This window comes from Danio rerio, chromosome 12, assembly GCF_052040795.2.
Source record: "Danio rerio strain M-AB ecotype USA chromosome 12, GRCz13ab, whole genome shotgun sequence".
Lineage (NCBI taxonomy): Eukaryota > Metazoa > Chordata > Actinopteri > Cypriniformes > Danionidae > Danio > Danio rerio.
The window spans coordinates 26,370,817-26,390,933 of NC_141032.1; the positions used below are offsets into that span (position 1 = coordinate 26,370,817).

At 36.1% G+C, this 20,117-nt stretch overlaps 1 protein-coding gene across 2 annotated transcripts in view; it reads left to right on the forward strand.

Moving 5' to 3' along the window:
* Window positions 1–20,117, forward strand: part of psme4b (proteasome activator subunit 4b) — a 61,814-nt gene that overhangs the window by 34,398 nt on the left and 7,299 nt on the right. For both annotated transcript variants that reach the window (XM_087275100.1, NM_001191020.2), the window contains 20 exon segments: window positions 812–910; window positions 989–1,051; window positions 1,262–1,357; window positions 1,446–1,577; window positions 1,669–1,878; window positions 4,672–4,808; window positions 4,892–4,945; window positions 5,030–5,159; window positions 8,051–8,132; window positions 8,262–8,415; window positions 8,508–8,574; window positions 9,070–9,195; window positions 10,904–11,056; window positions 11,132–11,236; window positions 12,640–12,731; window positions 12,820–12,951; window positions 15,496–15,790; window positions 15,880–16,008; window positions 17,959–18,114; window positions 18,201–18,363. In XM_087275100.1, coding sequence (XP_087131226.1) covers window positions 812–910; window positions 989–1,051; window positions 1,262–1,357; window positions 1,446–1,577; window positions 1,669–1,878; window positions 4,672–4,808; window positions 4,892–4,945; window positions 5,030–5,159; window positions 8,051–8,132; window positions 8,262–8,415; window positions 8,508–8,574; window positions 9,070–9,195; window positions 10,904–11,056; window positions 11,132–11,236; window positions 12,640–12,731; window positions 12,820–12,951; window positions 15,496–15,790; window positions 15,880–16,008; window positions 17,959–18,114; window positions 18,201–18,363 — 2,575 coding nt within the window.

A 20,117-nucleotide genomic window follows, 5' to 3' on the forward strand; every position in this document is an offset into this window, starting at 1 on the left:
TTTTCTGGCTGACTTGAGATTGTTTTGCTTCTGTCCCCTGCTATCCTGATCTATTCATGCAGTTTTGTCTTCTCGAGCTCTCGTTTGATCATGATCATTATCAGATTTACTCGTTGTTTTAAAATATGACAATATGTTTGACTGCCTCTTTAGCATTTTGAAAATACAAATATTATTTAGGTTGGCCCTTATGCCATGGTTTATTTTCACTGCTCACTGCACACAAAACAATAATGAAAGTGATTCTGAACACAAGAAAGCAGATTGGCTGAAAATATTGTTGAGGGCCAATAGTTAAACGTGACTTTTGCTTTTACTCGCACATGGTGAATACTGTCGTGTGTGTGTGTGCGCAAAATCCACACAGCCTACGCTTGCACCGGCTTGCATTCATTTACATTCTTTCTCTCTCACACACATACACACATAGGTATTCACCACCCACAATTTAATGACAGATCCATTAAAAAAATACTGGAACACAAAACACAAATATCTGACATTTTCTGGAACAGGATCTGGCAAGATCCGGCTTAAATTAAGCACTGGTTGTAACTTTTTTCAATGACATGATGGCACCAAACAGTCAAAAACAGAAATGACAGACAAGCATTTTGTAAATATGGATCACTATCAGTTAAGATAATTCAAAGCACTCAGATGAGCCTGTGTTATTAGTTTAAGTGGTTGTTATCTGTGAATAACATGCCTTTGAATCTTGTGACTGACCAATCAGATTCAAACATACCAGAGATACAGTTTATAATAGCTATTAAACTTTTTAGGTCTTACATTTGTTTGTCTTTCTCAGATCATCAGTGACTTGATGCATTTCAAAGGTTCCCACAAACATGAGTTTGACTCTCGCTGGAAGAGTTTTACTCTAGTGAAGAAGTCGATGGAAAATAGGGTGGGTAGTTGGACTTGAGAAATCTCCTGTGGCATTTTATTTTTGTAATTGTTTCATGAACCTTGTTATTCTTTCCAGCTTCATGGGAAGAAACAGCACATCCGAGCTCTTCTGATTGACAGAGTTCTTCTTCAGCATGAGGTAGAAGCCAATTCAAATACCTAGCACAAAAGCTTTTGTGATCGCACAAAATAGATATGCGATAATAGGGAGATGGTAGGAGAAGTTTGCAGCCAAAATAGTACAAAAGTGTGTTAAAAGAACTTTCTGTTGATCAGCAAATCTGCTGCATTTTGCCAGCCAGTGTGGTTCATACTGCAACCTAACAAAAAGGTTCCATCATTTTTTTAGATGAGAAAGTTGTTGGTCGAGGGGTGTGAATACAAGACTGTTCATCAGGACCTTTTGAGGGATCTTTTGCGTCTTTCTACCAGCACTTACAGCCAGGTCTGATTCTACATCCAACAATTTGTTTATTAAAGTTATCCCATTGATTTTATGAATATTTCTGAAAGACTTTTTTTGGCCCTCACAGGTTCGCAGCAAAGCCCAAAATGTTTTATTTACAGCTTTGGGGACCTATAACTTCTGCTGCAGAGATATTACTCCACGTGTACTGGAGTTTTTGGAGCCCACACGCACTGATGTCACACAGCAACAGTTTAAGGTCTGTAATCTAGAAATTTCTTCATGTTTTATCAATAGATCCTATTGTATTTATTTGACTTAGTAATAGTTTTTATTCTGTTGTGCTTTAGGGGGCGCTGTATTGCTTGCTTGGAAACCATTGTGGAGTGTGCCTTGCTAACCTGCATGACTGGGACTGCATTGCTCAGACGTGGCCGGCCATTGTACGCTCAGGCCTCAGCTCTGCCATGTCCCTAGAGAAGCCCTCCATTGTCAGACTCTTCGACGACCTTGCAGACAAAGTTCACCGTCAGTACGAGACCATCGGCATCGATTTTACTGTGAGCAGATTCACCAGTTTTGTATTTTAACTTGGGAATAGTGCCACTACGTTGTGCCATTAATATTTTTGAACGAGAAATTAAAACTGAATAATGAACTTTAAATTTACTCATCCCAATGTTGTTTAAAAAAGTATTAGAGATTCAGATAAATAGAAAACATTTTTTTGCAAAAGGATGATAGTGTTTTGGCAACTTTTATTCTGACATTTATTTGAAAACCAGATTTCTAGTTTGTACTTCTATACCATGTACTTCTAAATTGAAACTACATTGATACTGTTTTATAGATTGTTTTTTTTTTTATGTTTAATTAAATAGTCTTGATAGGTTGGGGCGATTTCCTTTAACACAGAGATTGTAATTTCTAATTTGCTTAACCTTTTTTGTTTTATTGTTGAGCTACAAAAGAGCAAACTAAAATTAAATGTTGTAAATCAATCAGATTTTTTAAAATGTAAATATGGTCACTCAACATGTAGAGGACTATGCAGAAGACGAGTAAATCAAGGCAAAAACTAGTGTAATTCTGTTACAAAGTAGATTGTTTTGTTTTCACTGTAATAAGATTATTATAAAATTTTAAAAAATAACATAAAATAATGTATTAGTTAATATAAAGCAATGTTTTCTAGTCATTTTTAAATATTATCAAATAAATTAAAAAATTAGCCATGGCAACTATATTTACCTTCAGCCCACTAGCCTCAATCACATTTGGTTTTTGGCCCTTCATAAAAAAAGTTTTGACACCCTTGTGCCAGAGAAAAGGAATATTAAATGACAAAACAGTGAGTGTGGCTTGTTTTTTCTACTGCGAGCTGAATGGATGCAGTAAAGTTGGCATTTCATTCAGAAAAACGGGGAAAAGGGTTTGGGTAGAGTTATTACAACCTAACAGACCTTCTCACCATTTCTGTTTGTTGTCAAAACTGACAGCTGGAGCAGCGTAATTAAATATGTTAGCCACAGCTATTTGCTAAGATCTACACTATTGGTCAAACGTTTGCGGTCAATTTTTTTTTTTTTAAGAAAATTATTCTGTTCATCAAGGCGGCATTTATTAACTGTAAAAAAAAAAAGTTAAATTGTTAAATACTCATTTATTAAATATTTATTCATTACTTAATGTATTGTTGGAATATTAAATCAATTCAATGCATGTTTAATAAAAAAAGTTCAGGAGAGTGTTTTCTTCAATGTCAAAAATATTAGTTATTTATTGGATACAAATGAATAATTCGATTCACAGAATTCTGGTATCCTCAATGCAATGCAAAAGTTACATTCAGGAGGGGTGCAACAACTTTTATTTCCTGACTCAAGCTTTTATAAGCAGCTGATATTGACAGGTGGAGTTTAGTGAAAATTTGTCATTTGTCAATCATTCCCCACTACTCCATTGGCCGCACCCATACATACATCCTCTTTTTCTACTAATTCTCTGCACAACGTCAAAAGCACAAGACTTCTCAACTGCAAATTTTCTGTTCATTTTCAACCCATCTCTGCTCACAGGAAGTTTCACTGCAGAGCTCAAGTTAATTTTAGACAATCAGGCCTTTGCATTTCTATCAGCTTCATCTACTTCAGCAAAAATGCTTCATTAGTATGCAAGGCATATCACACTCAAGAAGAAGTTTGGATGGTATACATCACCTAAAGCAATACAACTACAATTGTATAATGAAAAGAAAAAGAGACAAAAATAATAAAACATGTATTCCTTTATACAACAGTATGTAGTTTGAAGTAAAATTTTTACTCCAGTCATTATTGCTTTTATTACTATTACAATTAAATAATAATAATAATAATAACAATAACAATAATAATTAATATTAGAGTGATTTCTGAAGGATCCTGTGACTGAAGACTGGAGTAATGAAGCTAAAAATTCATCATTAAAATCACTGGAAAAAAATATTAAATTAAATAATAAACTACTTTTGAACAGTTATTTTATAGTGCAATAACATTTCACAATTTTACAATTTTTACTGTATTTTTGATTAAATAAATGCAGCCTTGGTGAGCAGGAGAAGCTTATTTTAAAACATTTAAAAATCCTACTGACTTCAAACTTAAGACTGGTAGTGTATGTAATCTGAAAGTTTAACTGAAAAAATAACAGGAAAGGCATTTCTGGATTTTAATTAAAGATTAGAAGGGCAATCATTTTTTTCTTTATGACATGCACTGATGAATTGTTCACCACAAAACTAGCAATTTGAGCTAAGAAAATCATATAGTTTGTTTTGATTTCTTGGGGACTTTAAGAATTTGCTTTTGTGCTTTTTTTAAGAACGTACAAATGAATTGCTGCATTAATAAAGTTTAATAAATTTGTGGTCAATAAACAATTATTTATTTATTTATTTATTTTTATTTTTTTACCAAAGCATATTGTATATACCCAGAACAATTGTAATATTACATGTCTTGCATAATATTATTCTGTTGTGTTCTACTATTCTATATTGAATTATTTTTAATTGTTTTTTCAACCAAAAAAAAAGGTACAAAAACATAATGACAGAATTTTTGTTTGGGTCAACTAACCCCTAACCCCTTTATGTGTCCACAATTATTATTTGTTCCTTGAAATCCTGTTATTTTAGTAGTGTTTATTTTTTTATGAGGGTGAAATATTTCAAGGCAAAGTAAGGTAATTTCTGTGTGAGCTGAAATTCATATTTAGTGTAGCTGCCAAAAAACAATGGACCTTTTTTGACTGCCATGTGTAGAATGGCAGTGCTGTAAAACTCGGTTTCTCCTTGGATGAATCTGTAGGTACCTGAGAATGCAGTTTTTCTAGGCCGGAGCATCACCAATTCAAGCCAACCCACTCCACACATGGGTACTCCAGAAGACCAGGAGTTGCAGCAGGGACTGGCAGTTCAACAAGCTAAAAACCGCGAGGCAGAGCAGTAAGTGCCACACACAAACACACTCTCAACATTTACGTCTCATTTAACATGGTGTGGTGAATTTGTGCTGTTTGCTTTTCCAGGAAATATGAAAAGCTTGTAAAAGATCTGTTGGAATGTCTAGATGACAGGGACCTGTAAGTGTCACACTGATTGTTTTCACTAAAACTGAACTTTTGAAAGCATCACTCATTTGTGATTATTCTGATTTGTGTCATCAGACCTTGGAAATTTGAGCACATTGCTATCGGTTTCCTGTCTCTACTGCTGAGAGATGACTATCCGCTCCCAGCTCCTGCTGTATTCTTCTTTGTACAAAGCCTAAACCACGATGCACTTGTTGTTCGCAAGGTTGGTGGAATGCTAATGTTTTGGAAGTTTTATAGGGCGCACAGTGATGTGGTGTTCCTCTGTGATATTTGTTTCTCTAAAATAGCGATGCTAGTGACTCACGACCCCCCACTATTTTCGGAGGGGGTTAAAAATGTACAAATGTTGTGCACTGAAAGTCCATTGTTGGTTTAATTTTGGAGACTGCCACTCAGATATCATCCTCCACATTCAGTCGTGACCTGTACTTATTATTAATGTACATGAGTGCAGAAAAGATGAAAAATTTAACATGATTCTGTAAAATTGATTTGATGCAACTGACACTGTTGCAGTGTCGTTAATCTAATATAATCACCCTAGGGGTCGCAATAACTTTTTTTTAATATCTCTAACTGGCAGCTACTATGTTATATATTTAAAATCTGGCAATTCTAAAAGCTTTATCAAAATTAGTAGTATTATTAAATATATTATTATTATGTTTGTATTTTTATTTATATTTTATATATTGTGCGACCCTATTAAATATAATAAACAGTAGCGCAGCGGACAGGCACGCACCGCGGGGGGGCCCCGCTTGATTAGGGGGTCGTTGTGATTTTCAATAATTGAAAATCCAGGAACCGCAATAATCAAACTCTTGGGAACAACTGTGGTCGGAACCAAAGTTCACAGGTCTGTGTTCTCTGAACTCCTCTCAAGCGGTGGTCTACTTCATTCTGATTGCTTGCCGCCGAACTGCGTCATAGCCAATGAAGACGCGCCGCTGTTTCTCACCGCCGGTTCTCGTTAAAAAAATGAATGACTTCTGGCTACTTTGACGCTCTTGCCGCTTTTGGTTTGTGATCGCTCCTCAGTTTGTGAAGGATTCCCCGCATTGTCGCTCCACCCCGCCTCCTTTCCCCGCTCCTCAATTTGTGACATAGATATATACACTAGATATCGCATAGGGACCCTGAGCATGCGTCTATAGCGCTGCCACAGTGGTACAGTGCTCCCAGGACAAATGTCATTCAACCGCACTAGACAAGACAGTATTATTACGTGAAGATACGGGACTTTAGCGCTGTCTACGAGTCTAGTAACGAGCAAACAAAGAAAACAAAGCACAAAGGCAGAACATTTCATAGGTAAGATTAAGTTTTTTACGTTTTTGTATGTTCTGAAATTTGTGCTAAACAGGTAGCGTTATTGATGATAATACAGTCACTTACTGCATTCACCATAAGGCAAAGTAGCTCCAATTCGCACTAAATACTCGGCTTATGCTAGTTTTGTTGAATAAAATCAGCAAACAATGCAAAAGAATATGACAACGAGATGCTGTGATGCCAGAAACTTGTATTATTGTCGGCTAGTGAACGAGTCGTTCATAACGGAGATTCATTCACAAACAAATCGCTCCCTCCGTCAGTATGAGAAGTGAAAGCAGGAGAGGAGGTGTGTTTCAGGACACGGATTAGATAAAATTTAACAGGGAGGTTGGATAGTACATTTCTGTACACCCAAACACAAGCTTTTTGTCAGGAATGCCTGTGCGATCACTGATCCATCAATGTAGAAAAGTGATGTAAAATTATAATTTTCGTAATTAAAAAAAATTGCATACTAACATCCAGGAAAACTCCCGATCATAGATATATGTGTATATCTCTGCCCTTATTACCCCTGTTTAAATTAAGTATTTAGATGTGTTGTATAATGTAATTTGTTTTAAAAGTGCTGCATTTTCAGTGTCACAATTTAATTTCTTCTTTTTCTCTTAATATACTAATATTGGAGTTTTTGATCTAATTAGGTTATAATTAGACTGCATAAAAGAGGGTATTGGAGTGTTGATAGGAGCCAGGCTACTTTTTTTGAGTGAAGCATGATGCATTTATTTATATATTTATTTATTAATTTATTTATTTTTTCAGCAGAGTAAACTTCAATAGAACAGGTCTTGAAATTAGTTTGTTAGTCTATTTCCGTAAAGTTTTTTTTTGTCTTTTTTTAAATATTTCCCAAAGGATGTTTTACAGAGCAAGGAAATTTTTAAAGTATGTCTGATAATATATTTTTTTCTGGAGAAAGTCTTAGTTGTTTTATTTCGGCTAGAATAAAAGTGGTTTTTAATTTTTTGAACACCATTGTAAGAACAAAATTATTAGCTCCTTTAAGCTATATATATATATATATATATATATATATATATATATATATATATATATATATATTTTTTTTTTTTTTTTTTTTGACTGTCTACAGAACAAACCATCATTATACAATAACTTGCCTAATTAACCTAACCTGCCTAGTTAACCTAATTAGCCTAGTTAAGCATTTAAATGTCACTTTAAGCTGTATAGAAGTGTCTTGAAAAATGTCTAGTAAAAAATTATTTACTGTCATCATGGCAAAGATGAAATAAATCATTTATTAGAATTGAGCTATTAAAACTATTATGTTTATATATATATATATATATATATATATATATATATATATATATATATATATATATATATATATATATATATATATATATATATAAAATAAAATTCTGGCTTTTGTATTGTTAACTAGTTTTGATGTCTGCATCATTTGTGTGCATCTTTTAACTTTTAATTTTCATATGTATGTAAAGCGCTTCAATGTGTGCTACTTTTAAAGGTGCTACAGAAGTAATGTTTATTATTAATAAAGCACAGTATATAAATACATGCCTTTTACATGCCTTTATGGTCACTTTTGGTCAATTTAAAGCATCTTTCCTGAATATAAATTACTTAATTTTCAAAAACAAAAATAATTTACTGACTTAAAGCCTTTGAATGGTAATATGTGCACACAAATCGTGTTTAAAAGTATATTTAAAAACTCTGTATGTGTTAATGCTTTTTTTCCCAATGCTCACGAATATATAGATGGCGATAGCTGCAGTTGCAGGCATACTGAAACAGCTGAAGAGACCACGCAAGAAAATACCAGTTAATCCCTGTGATATAAGTGAGTAAACATTACTTTGCATTCAAATAAATACTATTAAATGTGGAGACCATTCAATTACTCCTCACATCCATCTGTTGGTCCATCTGTAAAGTTTCAGAAGCTAATTACACTTGTGATGCGGTGCAGGTGGGGTAACTGAGCCGGAGGAGCTGGAGGCAGGAGACCGGCCAGGGAACGACTGGCTGCAGTACCACAGTGAAAGCCTGCCGAACTCCCAGCAGGACTGGGATGCTTTCTGCTTTGTAGAAAAAACCCACTGGGGCTACTACTCTTGGCCAAAGTAAACACTCTACGCCTTTGATCACTGTACTATTCAATTTAACTCTGTGCCAGCAGATTTTAGAACACACTCTTTTGTTTCTCTGCTTACAGGAAGTTGATGGTGTATGCTCCAGCAGCAGAGCAGCCCAAAGATCTCGCTCCTGACACCATGAGTGAGGTATACTTCAACAGATCTTAACTGTTCTTGCTCAAAGGGATGAAATGAATCCTTGACTTGTTCCAAACCAGTTTAAGTTTTACGTGCTGTTGAACTCGAAAGAAGATATTTTGAAGAATGTTGAAAATCAGTAACCATTGACATCGATAGTATAAATACAAATACTGATGCCAGAATTTTTAAGTTGTGATGTAATAGTGTTTCCGGGTCCAATCCTTTACTCATTTGAATTTAAACAATTTTGTGGCCTTTTTTTGTCATATCATTACACAAAGCCAATATTTTATAAAAAATTATGGTGTAGCTTTGAGTCTGGACGTGGTTCAAGGATGATTTACAGTCTTCAATAGTATTATGGCACATTGAGCACATTTTAGTACCATTTGTTGTTTGCATTTGGCATCTGATAGTGTTTTGAACAAAGAAACTGTGAAAAGTGACGTCAGACAAACATGTTTTTAATGAACTAATTTAGTATTTATTTATTTGTTTCAGAGGGAAGCTATCATCAATGACCATTTCACAGACCCCACGTTCATCAACCAGCTCATCAAGTTCCTGTCCCTTGAGGACCGAAAGGGCAAAGACAAGTTCAATCCTCGTCGCTTTTGTCTCTTTAAGGTACAAACAGCATGAGACGTTACTCATTGTCGGATTTTAATGTGCTGTTTGTGAGTAGGTTCGGAATGAAATAAGCAAAACAGAGATTAAACTGTGCTGAAACTGAGACAATCTTGTCAAGTTGAATAGCTATTTACATTTAATAATTTGGCAGACACTTTAAATAGAATTTCAAATGAGCACAGCAGAATTAGCCAAAATAGATTGTATAAGTAATACATAAACTATATATAAATATGACCATTTCCAGAAAGCCTAATATACAAAGTAGATAGAATAATGAATCAAGTGATGATGTTAGATTTTAAATGGCATAGTAAATAGAAAAGAGATTGTTAGTGTTAGAAGATCAATTTAGATTGAATGAAGAATAGATAAATGAGAGGTAACTTAATTGTTTTATGTTTAAGCCGCTTAAATTCACAATAGCAATTAAGTTAACTTAATCGATTTGTGCTGGGACAGGAATAATGTGGAATCCAGCATTTTTTACTCTTAAACTGCTGTGTTCTCATGGCTGTTGTTAGAGTTGTCAGTTAACTGTCAGTTTAGATGTTCAAAGGAAAATGCAAAGTGCACATTTACATACTGATTTAAATGGTGCTCTTATCACTTTGGGCTTTGTTTGCTAACTAGCAACTAAAGGCAGATTCACCCTACTTTGACTGAATCCTTGGCATTTCTTATTTATTTGATTCTAAAGATCTGAGTGATCTGTTAGGTTTGTATTTAGTGAGCATATCTGTAATGTATTGAGGCCATTTAGTGATTTATAGACAAGTAGTAATACTTTAAAATCTATTCTGAATGTAACTGGGAGCCAATGTAAAGACCTGAGGACAGGTGTGATGTGCTCTGATTTTCTGGTTCTGGTTAGAATCCTGGCAGCAGCCTTTTGGATGTGCTGCAATTGTCTTTTTGGAAAGGTCAGTGAGGAGTCCATTATAGTAATCCACTCTGCTGCTGGTAAAAGCATGAACAAGTTTTTTTAAGTCTTGACTGGAGACAAAGCATCTAATTCTTGCAATGTTTTGAGATGATAGTATGCTAGTTTACTTATTGATTTGACATGACTACTGAAACTCAGATCTGACTCCAAAATAACACCAAGATTTTTGATCTAAAGTGTTACCAAAAACTTTGTTGCTATAATGGCACATGTAGTCCACAGTATTTATTCAAGTGTAAACCAAATAGCATAATAGAGATTGTTTATTCACTCTCCAATGTGCTTTGGTACAGTTTTGTTTGTGATCTAATTATTGTGGAATTGTGATTAATGAATTGCGATGCATATTAGCCAGTGTTTGTCATCAACGTTTGCTTACAGTGTCCTGTGCAGCAGGGTAAATTCATAATTCAGAAGCACACAGAGCGCATAAGACATTCCCCTGCCTTCTATTTTTGGCTTCTCGGGAGACGGAACGTGTTCACAATTTAGCATTTACTGAATCATTATCATCCTGTTTATGTTCACTGATTTCAGCATTTTTGTTGCCGTTTCCCCTGCTGTAATTCCCAAACGACACATGGCACAGAATAGGAGAATGCATTCAATAAATGATTTGTGCAGAGCAGTAAATACGATTGTGCTCCCAGCCACATCTACCTCTGCATTTTAACCAGCTCATAAAGCTGCCTCGCTCACCTGCTGTACAAATATATTACAAAATACAGATGGCTTGCTTTTCTCGTTCATCGCCCACAGGGACTTTTCCGGAACTACAGTGATGCCTTCCTGCCAGTTTTAAAGCCTCATATGGAGCGGCTGGCAAACGACTCTCATGAGAGCACCCAGCGCTGTGTGGCTGAGATCATCGCAGGCCTGATTAGAGGCAGCAAACACTGGAGCTTTGGAAAGGTGAGTGCTGGTGCCTGTGTGAGGGATGGGAGCCACTGAAATGTTTATTGTCATTCATGTCTTTCTCACACATAGGTGGAAGCGTTATGGGCATTCCTCATTCCTCTGATGCGAACAGCGCTGTCTAATATTACTGTGGAGACCTACGCTGACTGGGGTACCTGCGTGGCAACTGCTTGTGTACGTCAATTTGTTAAAACTCATGTCACATAGTAATGTTTCATAAACAAACTTCTAATTTAGTATTGACAATCATTCTATTATCCAATCAGCTTAAACAAAACCCCTATAAATAGTCAAGCACGTTCTATGTTTTCTCTTGACTTCCCTCCACCACCCCAACTCCACACTTTTGGAGGGGTGCATTCTGGAGCTGGACTAGACACTGGGCTAGATCCCTATCTCCCTCTCTTTCCTAAAGGGGGGATAACACGAGTTAGGGTGTTTTTCCGAGCTCAGAGCCCTCTCTTTGACAGCACGCCAAATATGCATGTTTTATTCAGTCAATATCTGTGAGTGTGAACTCATGAATTTCACTACCTTAATGGTTATTTGAAACCAACCATAAATGGCCATTTCAAAATGCGCATTTTCCAGGAACAATTTCTGTAAGTAGAACTAACCAATATGCTTTCCACTTTGTATGGAATATACACATTTCAGTAATAACGGCAGACTAATTACCTCAGACAAACACAGCGCATCCAAACACTGCAGCAATGTTTGTTCATTTGTCATCCTCTGAAAAACCTGTTGATGGTCGTCTAGGTATGAGAGACGACATAGAAAATGCGCTCACGCTTGTCACTTCAGGTCAGAATAACAACACATGTGAAAATGATAGCCGCAGTGAGGAGATTGTAAATAAAAAAGGGATGTAAGGATGTCGCCAGAGTGGCTTTTTGGTTTCTTTTCTTGTGCATCCCAGCCACTAGCTCCCCATCTGAAAGATGTTTTCGCATAGGGGTAATGTAGTCATTCAACTTCACAATTTGTAATGTTGCAGTATGTATTTGAATTATGATTTGCAGTCAGTTTCCTTTATTGTTCAAGAGGCTTTAGCTCAAACTAACAAATGGTTTTGTGCTGGCGTTTGAGCAGGGTGCACACCAGCTGCTTTCCGCATGCACATCTGACATTTTGTACACATTAGACTGAGGTCTGATATTTTATGGGGATTGTATTTTGCTTTTTGCAAGTATTTAATGATTTCGTTCTGAGAAATATTTATTCATTCATTCATTTTCCTTAGACTTAGTTTCTATTTCGGAGGTCGTCACAGCAGAATGAACCACATCTGAGAAATATGTTGAATTATTCAAAAGACGTGCAACTTATTGTCTCTATATAATTAATAAGCATCAGTGTCATCCATTTAAGCCATTAAGGCTTTTTGACCACATCATTACTGATGAGCCAATATCTTTCATTTAATCCAATATTGGCTGATAGATATCCATGACTGATACATCTGTGCATCCCTACTTTTTTTTTAAATAAACAATTTCCCCAAAAATATTGACATATTATTGTGTCAATATTGCATGCCCCTGTTTAAAAGCTGTTGATATTTGTATTTTCAGGAGAGCCGAGATCCACGAAAGCTCCACTGGCTTCTAGAAATGCTGATGGAGTGTCCTCTCAGCGGGGAAGGAGGATCATTTGTAGATGCCTGGTAAGTGTATATTAGGTTTTGTTTTATGGACAGATTCTGACACCCTACTTTCGATGCATACACTGATAGTCTCTATCTTTCTCTTTAGTCACCTGTATGTACTTCAGGGTGGTTTGGCACAACAGGAGTGGAGGGTCCCAGAGCTGTTGCACAGATTGCTGAGCTACCTGGAGCCCAAGCTCACTCAGGTTTATAAGAATGTGAGAGAGCGTATCGGCAGGTGGGTCTGCATTTGTGGTCAGGGCACTCACTAGACACTTTTACACTGTTAGACCAGGGGTTACAACAGGCCCGGTCAATAGCCTGGGAGCTCAAGCCATGAGGCCAAAATCATGATGCACTCACACTTGTTATTTGTTTAAGAAATGGATTCTGAAATTTTCTAAATGCTTCGTTATTCTCACTTGAGCTGATTCTGTGCATAGTTTACTAATGAGATTTTTAAAGTTTCACTGCTGTTATTCCTTCAGTCAAAGCAGTAGAGGGCGCTAACATAATTTATTTAATGAAACGTTAAATTTAATCAAAACAAATGTGGAACTGGATGCTGACTCAGGGGAAGTTCCAATGAGCCCCGATCATGTCCCAGAATGCCCGCTATCCAAATTTTTTTTTTTCATGTGACTACTGCTTTTCTAATTATGGTTTTTACTTCTGGTTTGTGGAAACTGTTTGAAAGAATTTTTTTTAATCATGCTACAGATCTACGTATATAATGCAAATTTAGTGAGGTACATTTGATTTTGTGCTTAACTTTTATCATAAATAAAAAATAATATTTAATAATGTTAAAGTAGTTTAATGTAACATTAGTATCACAAACATAAATGCGAGCAAAGCTCTTGAGTTCAATGTTTGGATTATTTCCTCTTTGCATTTCCTACATCAGTGGTTGCCAAAGTGTGGGTTGTAGGACAATAAGAGGGGGGTAATTTTCAAAAATCCCAATTCTTTAAATTATTAGGAGGCCATATTTGATCTAAAATAGTAGATAATAGTTACATTAAAAAACAACATGCAAAAAAAGCCATCAGCCTTTTTATTTTTTTTTCTATTTTATTAATTAATTTATTATTTGACCCCTGGGGTGATTAAATTACTTTAAAGACACAGCAATAGCATCAGATGCAGCACATTCATTTTATAGCACCAGGTTGAAGCCAAGTTATGGCACTTATGTACATAAAAAAAATAAATACAGGCTACAACTAAACATGGAGGAGGGCCTCTGAGTGGCATTCTCCAAAATTTACTGATGAATACAGTTGGGCATATTGGTATGTGTACGCTGTTGTGTGCATAGTTTATATAAGCAACATTACACTCGTCGCAGTGTGATATGGCTGTATATCAGCACTGGTGCATTGCTTTAGTGTCCCACCAGTGCCAATATACAGCCATATCGTACTGCTTTGAGTGTGATATTGCATTTATACAACAGTTTGATGCCATAATCGTGTATATAAAAAAGAAAGTCAAACATTGAGTCTAAAAATACTTTTGTATGAGGAACTACTTTCTTCCTTTTAATTCACATCTGCAGCCTATGTCAGAACAGCAAAAACCGTTGCTACTTCACCAATGCCACTTTAGAGCTAGTGTTTGAATGATTCTCTAGCGTAATGTCTAAAGTGATGACAAAACAGGTGACATTTTAACATTATAAAGCTGAAGGGCATGAAATGCCATCCCTCTACAGAGGTTTCCAAGTATTTCCCTGATGCAATTGTGAGATCACAATTTTAACCCCCAAAAAAGCCAAAGCAACGCAATGTGTTTGCGATAAGGAAAAACTCCAAACACATGCGGGCATTTCTTCTTTCTTTCTGTTCACTGAACTAGTCTGCAGTTACGAAAACAGGAGACTCATTAGAAACAAAGAGAGAGATCGACTTAGAATGTCACTTACAAGTTTATTAATGTTTTGATCAGCTGTAGTTAGAAATTACACAGTTTTTTTCTTCTAGGGGCTTATTATGCAATCTCTGTCGCCATCTTGTAGATTGACAACGTCAACCGTCTTTGCTCTGCTCAGCTTTTAAATTTTAAATATTTAAAATAGGCACTATCCTTATAAATAAACTGCACAGTTGCAATCAAAACAACTACATTCTCGACTAAAAAAGCATCAAAAGTACATTATGCTGTCCAACAGCTGCAATATTTGTCAAACTGTCATGAGTTTATTGATTCGCTGTCACTCTATGTGGGTGTAGTAATACACAAGGGTGAGGAGGCTGTACGAGTTCTGATATTGTAGAATATTGTGCGGCTATCAGCCAATCAAATTCGAGAACCAGACAGAACTGTTGTATAAATATTTATAACCACTTCAGAGAATATTTGAGGTCGCGAGTCACTGGCATTGGTAATTTGGGGGTCACAGGCTGAAAAGCCCCTGCCCTACATTACAGTAATATTCAACACTTCACTAATTTTACCCCATAGAGACTTGTTTTGAATTATATTTTGGGTTATTCACGGTCTGCTGAAAGTAATTGAGTTAGTTAATTCTAATAAGTTGTCTTTAAATATTCAGTGGATGGACTGTTATGAAAATAAAGCCACTTCATTGTACCCAGAATAAAGTAAAATAAAAAAGCTGTACTAATTGTTTAACACATTGTTACTCTAATAGTTCACGCAAAGCATCATGGGGGCATAGGAAACATTGGATTGGACAAACAGTTTAAACGTGGCTACTATAATCCAAAAATACACCAGCACTCGCTTTCATCCTCTTGTCGTGATTAATTCCTTTCAGCGTATTGACATACATCTTCATGATTGATGTGGCTCTGCCCTACACTCTGCCCACTAAATCCCCACACATCGCCGAGTTCACCGAGCGGATCCTGTCTCAGCTGAAACCCCTGATCGAAGGTGACGAGGAGATCCAAAACCACGTGGTGGAGGAGAATGGAGTTGGTGAGCAGGACGAAAGGACCCAGGCCATCAAACTGCTGAAAACAGTGTTGAAGTGGCTGATGGCCAGTGCGGGACGCTCGTTCTCCACTCCAGTCCCTCAGCAACTCCAGCTGCTGCCGCTGCTCTTTAAGGTCTCGTGTGCTTCTGTGTCTCATCTTTTATCCATTTGTGCGGAGTGCTCTTAAGTGGATTGCTGACTTGTTTTTCTCTCTGTCTGCAGATCGCGCCTGTTGAAAATGATGACAGCTATGATGAGCTGAAGAGAGACGCCAAGACATGTCTATCTCTTATGTCTCAGGGGCTTCTGTATCCTGAGCAGATCCCGATGGTACTCGCTGTGCTACATGAGGTGAGGATTCAGCCACGCCAGACTTAACCTCTGAAGGCTAAAATTGACCTTGGTTCATTTATTATTTAATCAATGTTATTGCTTTTGTAAGATGCTATCGGTGGGAGAGAAAGGTAAACAAAAATAGTTTTTGAAATAAAGTAAAATCTGTTAAAAATATATATATTATAATAAATAAAATATCAAACAGAAATGATAAATACTGAATAAAATCTGTGCTAAGATATTTTTGGTGTAACTAAATGTACACCACCTGACAAAAGTCTTGTTGCCTATTCAAGATTTAGGAACAACAAACAATAACTTAACTTCTAGTCAATCATTTGGTATCAGAAGTGGCTTATATGAAAGGCAAAGGCCTCTAAATTACGCTCATTTGACCAAAATAAAATACGATTATGCATTGATTCTTAATGATTTAATTAGAACAGTAAGGTTTGCTTAGACAAAAGTCTTGTCACTTAACAAAAGTTTGTCCAGTTAGAATATAAGGTCATTGTGCAGTGGAAAAAGAACTAATATTGTGTTTGAATCCCATGAGCTTGGAGGACTGCATCCATGCATCTCTGCAATGACCCAAATAGCTTATTAATAAAGTCATCTGGAATGGCAAAGAAAGCATTCTTGCAGGACTTCCAGAGTTCATCAAGAGTCTTTGGACTCATCTTCAATGCTTCCTCCTCCATCATACCTCAGACATGCTCAATAATGTTTATGTCTGGTGACTGGGCTGGCCAATCCCTGGAGCACCTTGACCTTCTTTGCTTTTAGGAACCTTGATGTGGAGGCTGAAGTATGAGGAGCGCTATCCTGCTGAAGAACTTGCCCTCTCCTTTGGTTTGTAATGTAACATGCAGGACAAATGTCTTGATACTTCAGGCTGTTAATGTTGCCATCCACTCTACAGATCTCTCGCATGCCCTCATACTGAATGTAACCCCAAACCATGATTTTGTCTTCACCAAACTTACTGATTTCAGTGAGAATCTTGGGTCCATGCCGGTTCAAATAGATCTTCTGCAGTGTTTGTGATGATTGGGATGCAGTCCAACAGATTATTCATTTGAAAAATCTACCTTCTGCCACTTTTCCAATTGATCAACTAGAAGTCGAGTTATTATTTGCTGCTCTTACAACTGGGATTGACGACAAGATTAAGCTATTTATAAAAATATGAATAAAAATGGCAACATAGCAGAAGCATATAACATAATTACACTTGAAATTCATAATTAACAATTTACTGAATTAAATGAAAACTGCGAATATATTAAATTTCCTCTTTCCCAGTACTGGGTTGAAGCTGGTAGGGCATCCGCTTTGTAAAACATAATGCTGGATAAGTTGTCAGTTCATTCCACTGTGGTTACCCCTGATGAATAAAGGGACTAAGCTGAAGGAAAATTAATTAATGAATGATTGAATTAAATTTGCTCTAAAACTATTAATATTACAAACATATATTGCTATTAAAAATAGTAATTGAAATAAAGCTAAAATTGCCTTATCAACAAACCAAAACAGTTTCTAATAAGGTAATAAAATAAGAGAAATAATTCTCCTATTTTTTCATCTATTAAGAGAAAATTTGACAAAAAGCAGAACATGAACCTACATTGTAAACTGGAAATATAAAAATAAATATTAATATTAAAAAATTGTTGACAGTAATTTAAGTAATTTAAACTAATATTATAGTAAGAATAATATGAATGTAAAAAATACATTTTGTGATATCAGTATTATTATATTAACTAAAATAATAAGTTATTACTACCATTATTGTTTCTGTAATACTCATCTTGTATGCAGATAATAATTTAAATTGTAGAAAATAATTATTAATTGTCCAAAATAATTAATTGTCTTATTTATTACCAACCAACACGTATCACCTTGTCCTTATTTCTACAGTTGTGAAACCATAAGCTTCTTTTTCTACATTTACAGATTGCCGGTAGCAGCTCTTGGCATGCCAGATACTCAGTGTTAACGTATCTCCAGACAATGGTGTTTTATAATCTGTTCACCATCCTGAGCAGCGAGCAGTGTGTTCAAGGCGTCAGAGCTCTGGTCATCAGGCTCCTGGAGGACGAGCAGCTGGAGGTACATCTGGGCCACAATCATTTATTTATTCGCTTTCATGCACCCTTTTCATTAAAGCTTCATCTCTGTGCGTGTCTCTGCTGTAGGTGAGAGAAATGGCTGCCACCACACTTAGCGGCTTCCTGCAGTGCAATTTTTTGGCAATGGATTCCTCCATGCAGACCCACTTTGAGGCTCTATGCAAAACCAGATTGCCCAAAAAGAGGAAAAGAGATGTGGGTTCTGTGATGGACACCATTCCTTCTGTTGGTATGATCACACTTTAATCAAACGCAGTGCTGTGCTCTGTGGACCGGAGAAGTAGGGCAGTAGAAACATTCCAAAAATTCAACAGCAAATGTCATTTAAGTTCAAGTTTAATACCAGCTCTTTTAAATTATCCTGTCATAAAAAGGTACAAAAAGAGGTTCATATTTTTAAGGATGTTTGTATGTGCATATTTTGTGGTTAATAAACAAAAATATTCAATGTACTGTCACACTGACTTTTAATTTCAGCCAGCCATCCTCAGCCCTTCCAGTGAACTGACTTTCCTTTTTAAAATTGCAGTGTTTAAGGTCTGATTTCTTTTAAAAATCAGTGTTCCTTACTGCCTGATTGATGTATAATATAAAGTGGGCCTCAGACCGGAAAAGAAGCACTGCATTAAATTCCATCCCTGCCATGTCTTTAAAATATGCCAGTTTATTTTACTTCAGTATTTTCGATGGAGTTTCTGCGCTCTCCTGCTGATGCTGACAGTGCTAGCGGTTACACGGCCTTTAATCTTGTTTTACGCTTAAACAACTGATTGAATGCTTTAGTTTATTTAACTGAATGTATTGTAATTAAATTACAACATCGATACTGTAAAAGGACCCTTATGAAATTGAAAATAGTCACATAAATCTTTCACCGAAAGTTTGTCATTGGCTGAAAAACACTAGCTGTGTGCATATAGCCCATTAAATGATTTTGATATTTGTACTGGACATTAAAAAAACAACATTAAATAAAATAATTTAATCAAATTATTTATTTATGTATTTATTTATTTATTTATTTATTTACAGGGACATTTGGATACTTTAAAAAGAAAAAAAAACATTAGCAAATCAAAAAAAAAAATTTCCTGGGTATTTTAAAATTTTGTCAGGTGTATGTTATTTTAAGGACTTAAAAGCTTTAATAATTATTAAATGATATTTACAAGATGAAAATAAGCCCACAAAAATAACATAAATCCTATTAAAATATTCCAATGCCTTGCAGATTTTAGCTCCAACTTGCTTCAACACTTTCCGGTAAATTCCTAGTTTACAAATAAGGGTGAACTCACACTATGCAATCCGAACCGTGCCCAGGCGCGTTTCCTGGTTTGTTTGACAATTGAGAGTGCTCCGAATTGGGGTTGAGCGAGGTTTAGTTGGCCGACCATGGCCTGGTTGGAAGAGGTGTGCCAGAGCCCAGTTTGATTGGGCTTTGGTACGGTACGCTTGTAGTGTGAGTGCAAATCGTGCCTGAACCTGAAACTGAAGACGCAATGTCACTTTTAAGGGACTGTTTCATATGGATTTATTAATCATTCTTACTTTTCAATAAACGCACTGTCGTAGTTTATTAAAGATGCAAACCCCTCACTGCACGTCAGCTGCACCTTCAGTAAACCTCCTAATACCTACGGCACAATGACTTTATGATCATTTATGAGCATCAAAAGTTGTGGATCCGTTCGGCAAAATATTTGACTGTGTGTTACTACATCCTAAATGACTAAAACGATATAACTAAAGCAATCTGCACTGTGCTGAGTGAGAGTGCTTCTCTTCCTGCTTAGGTTCAGAAGGTAAAGATGCAGTGTAAGTGCAGGCCATCAGGGAAGAGGGGAGGGGGGACAGTCGCACTTGGGTACGGTTCAAAGCAAACGTGCCTAGTGAGAGTACGCCCTAAGAGCTTGAATAGGTGGTTCAGGTGTGTCTAATTGGGTTTAACTGAACTCTGGGTAATTGGGTTAGCTTAACTCT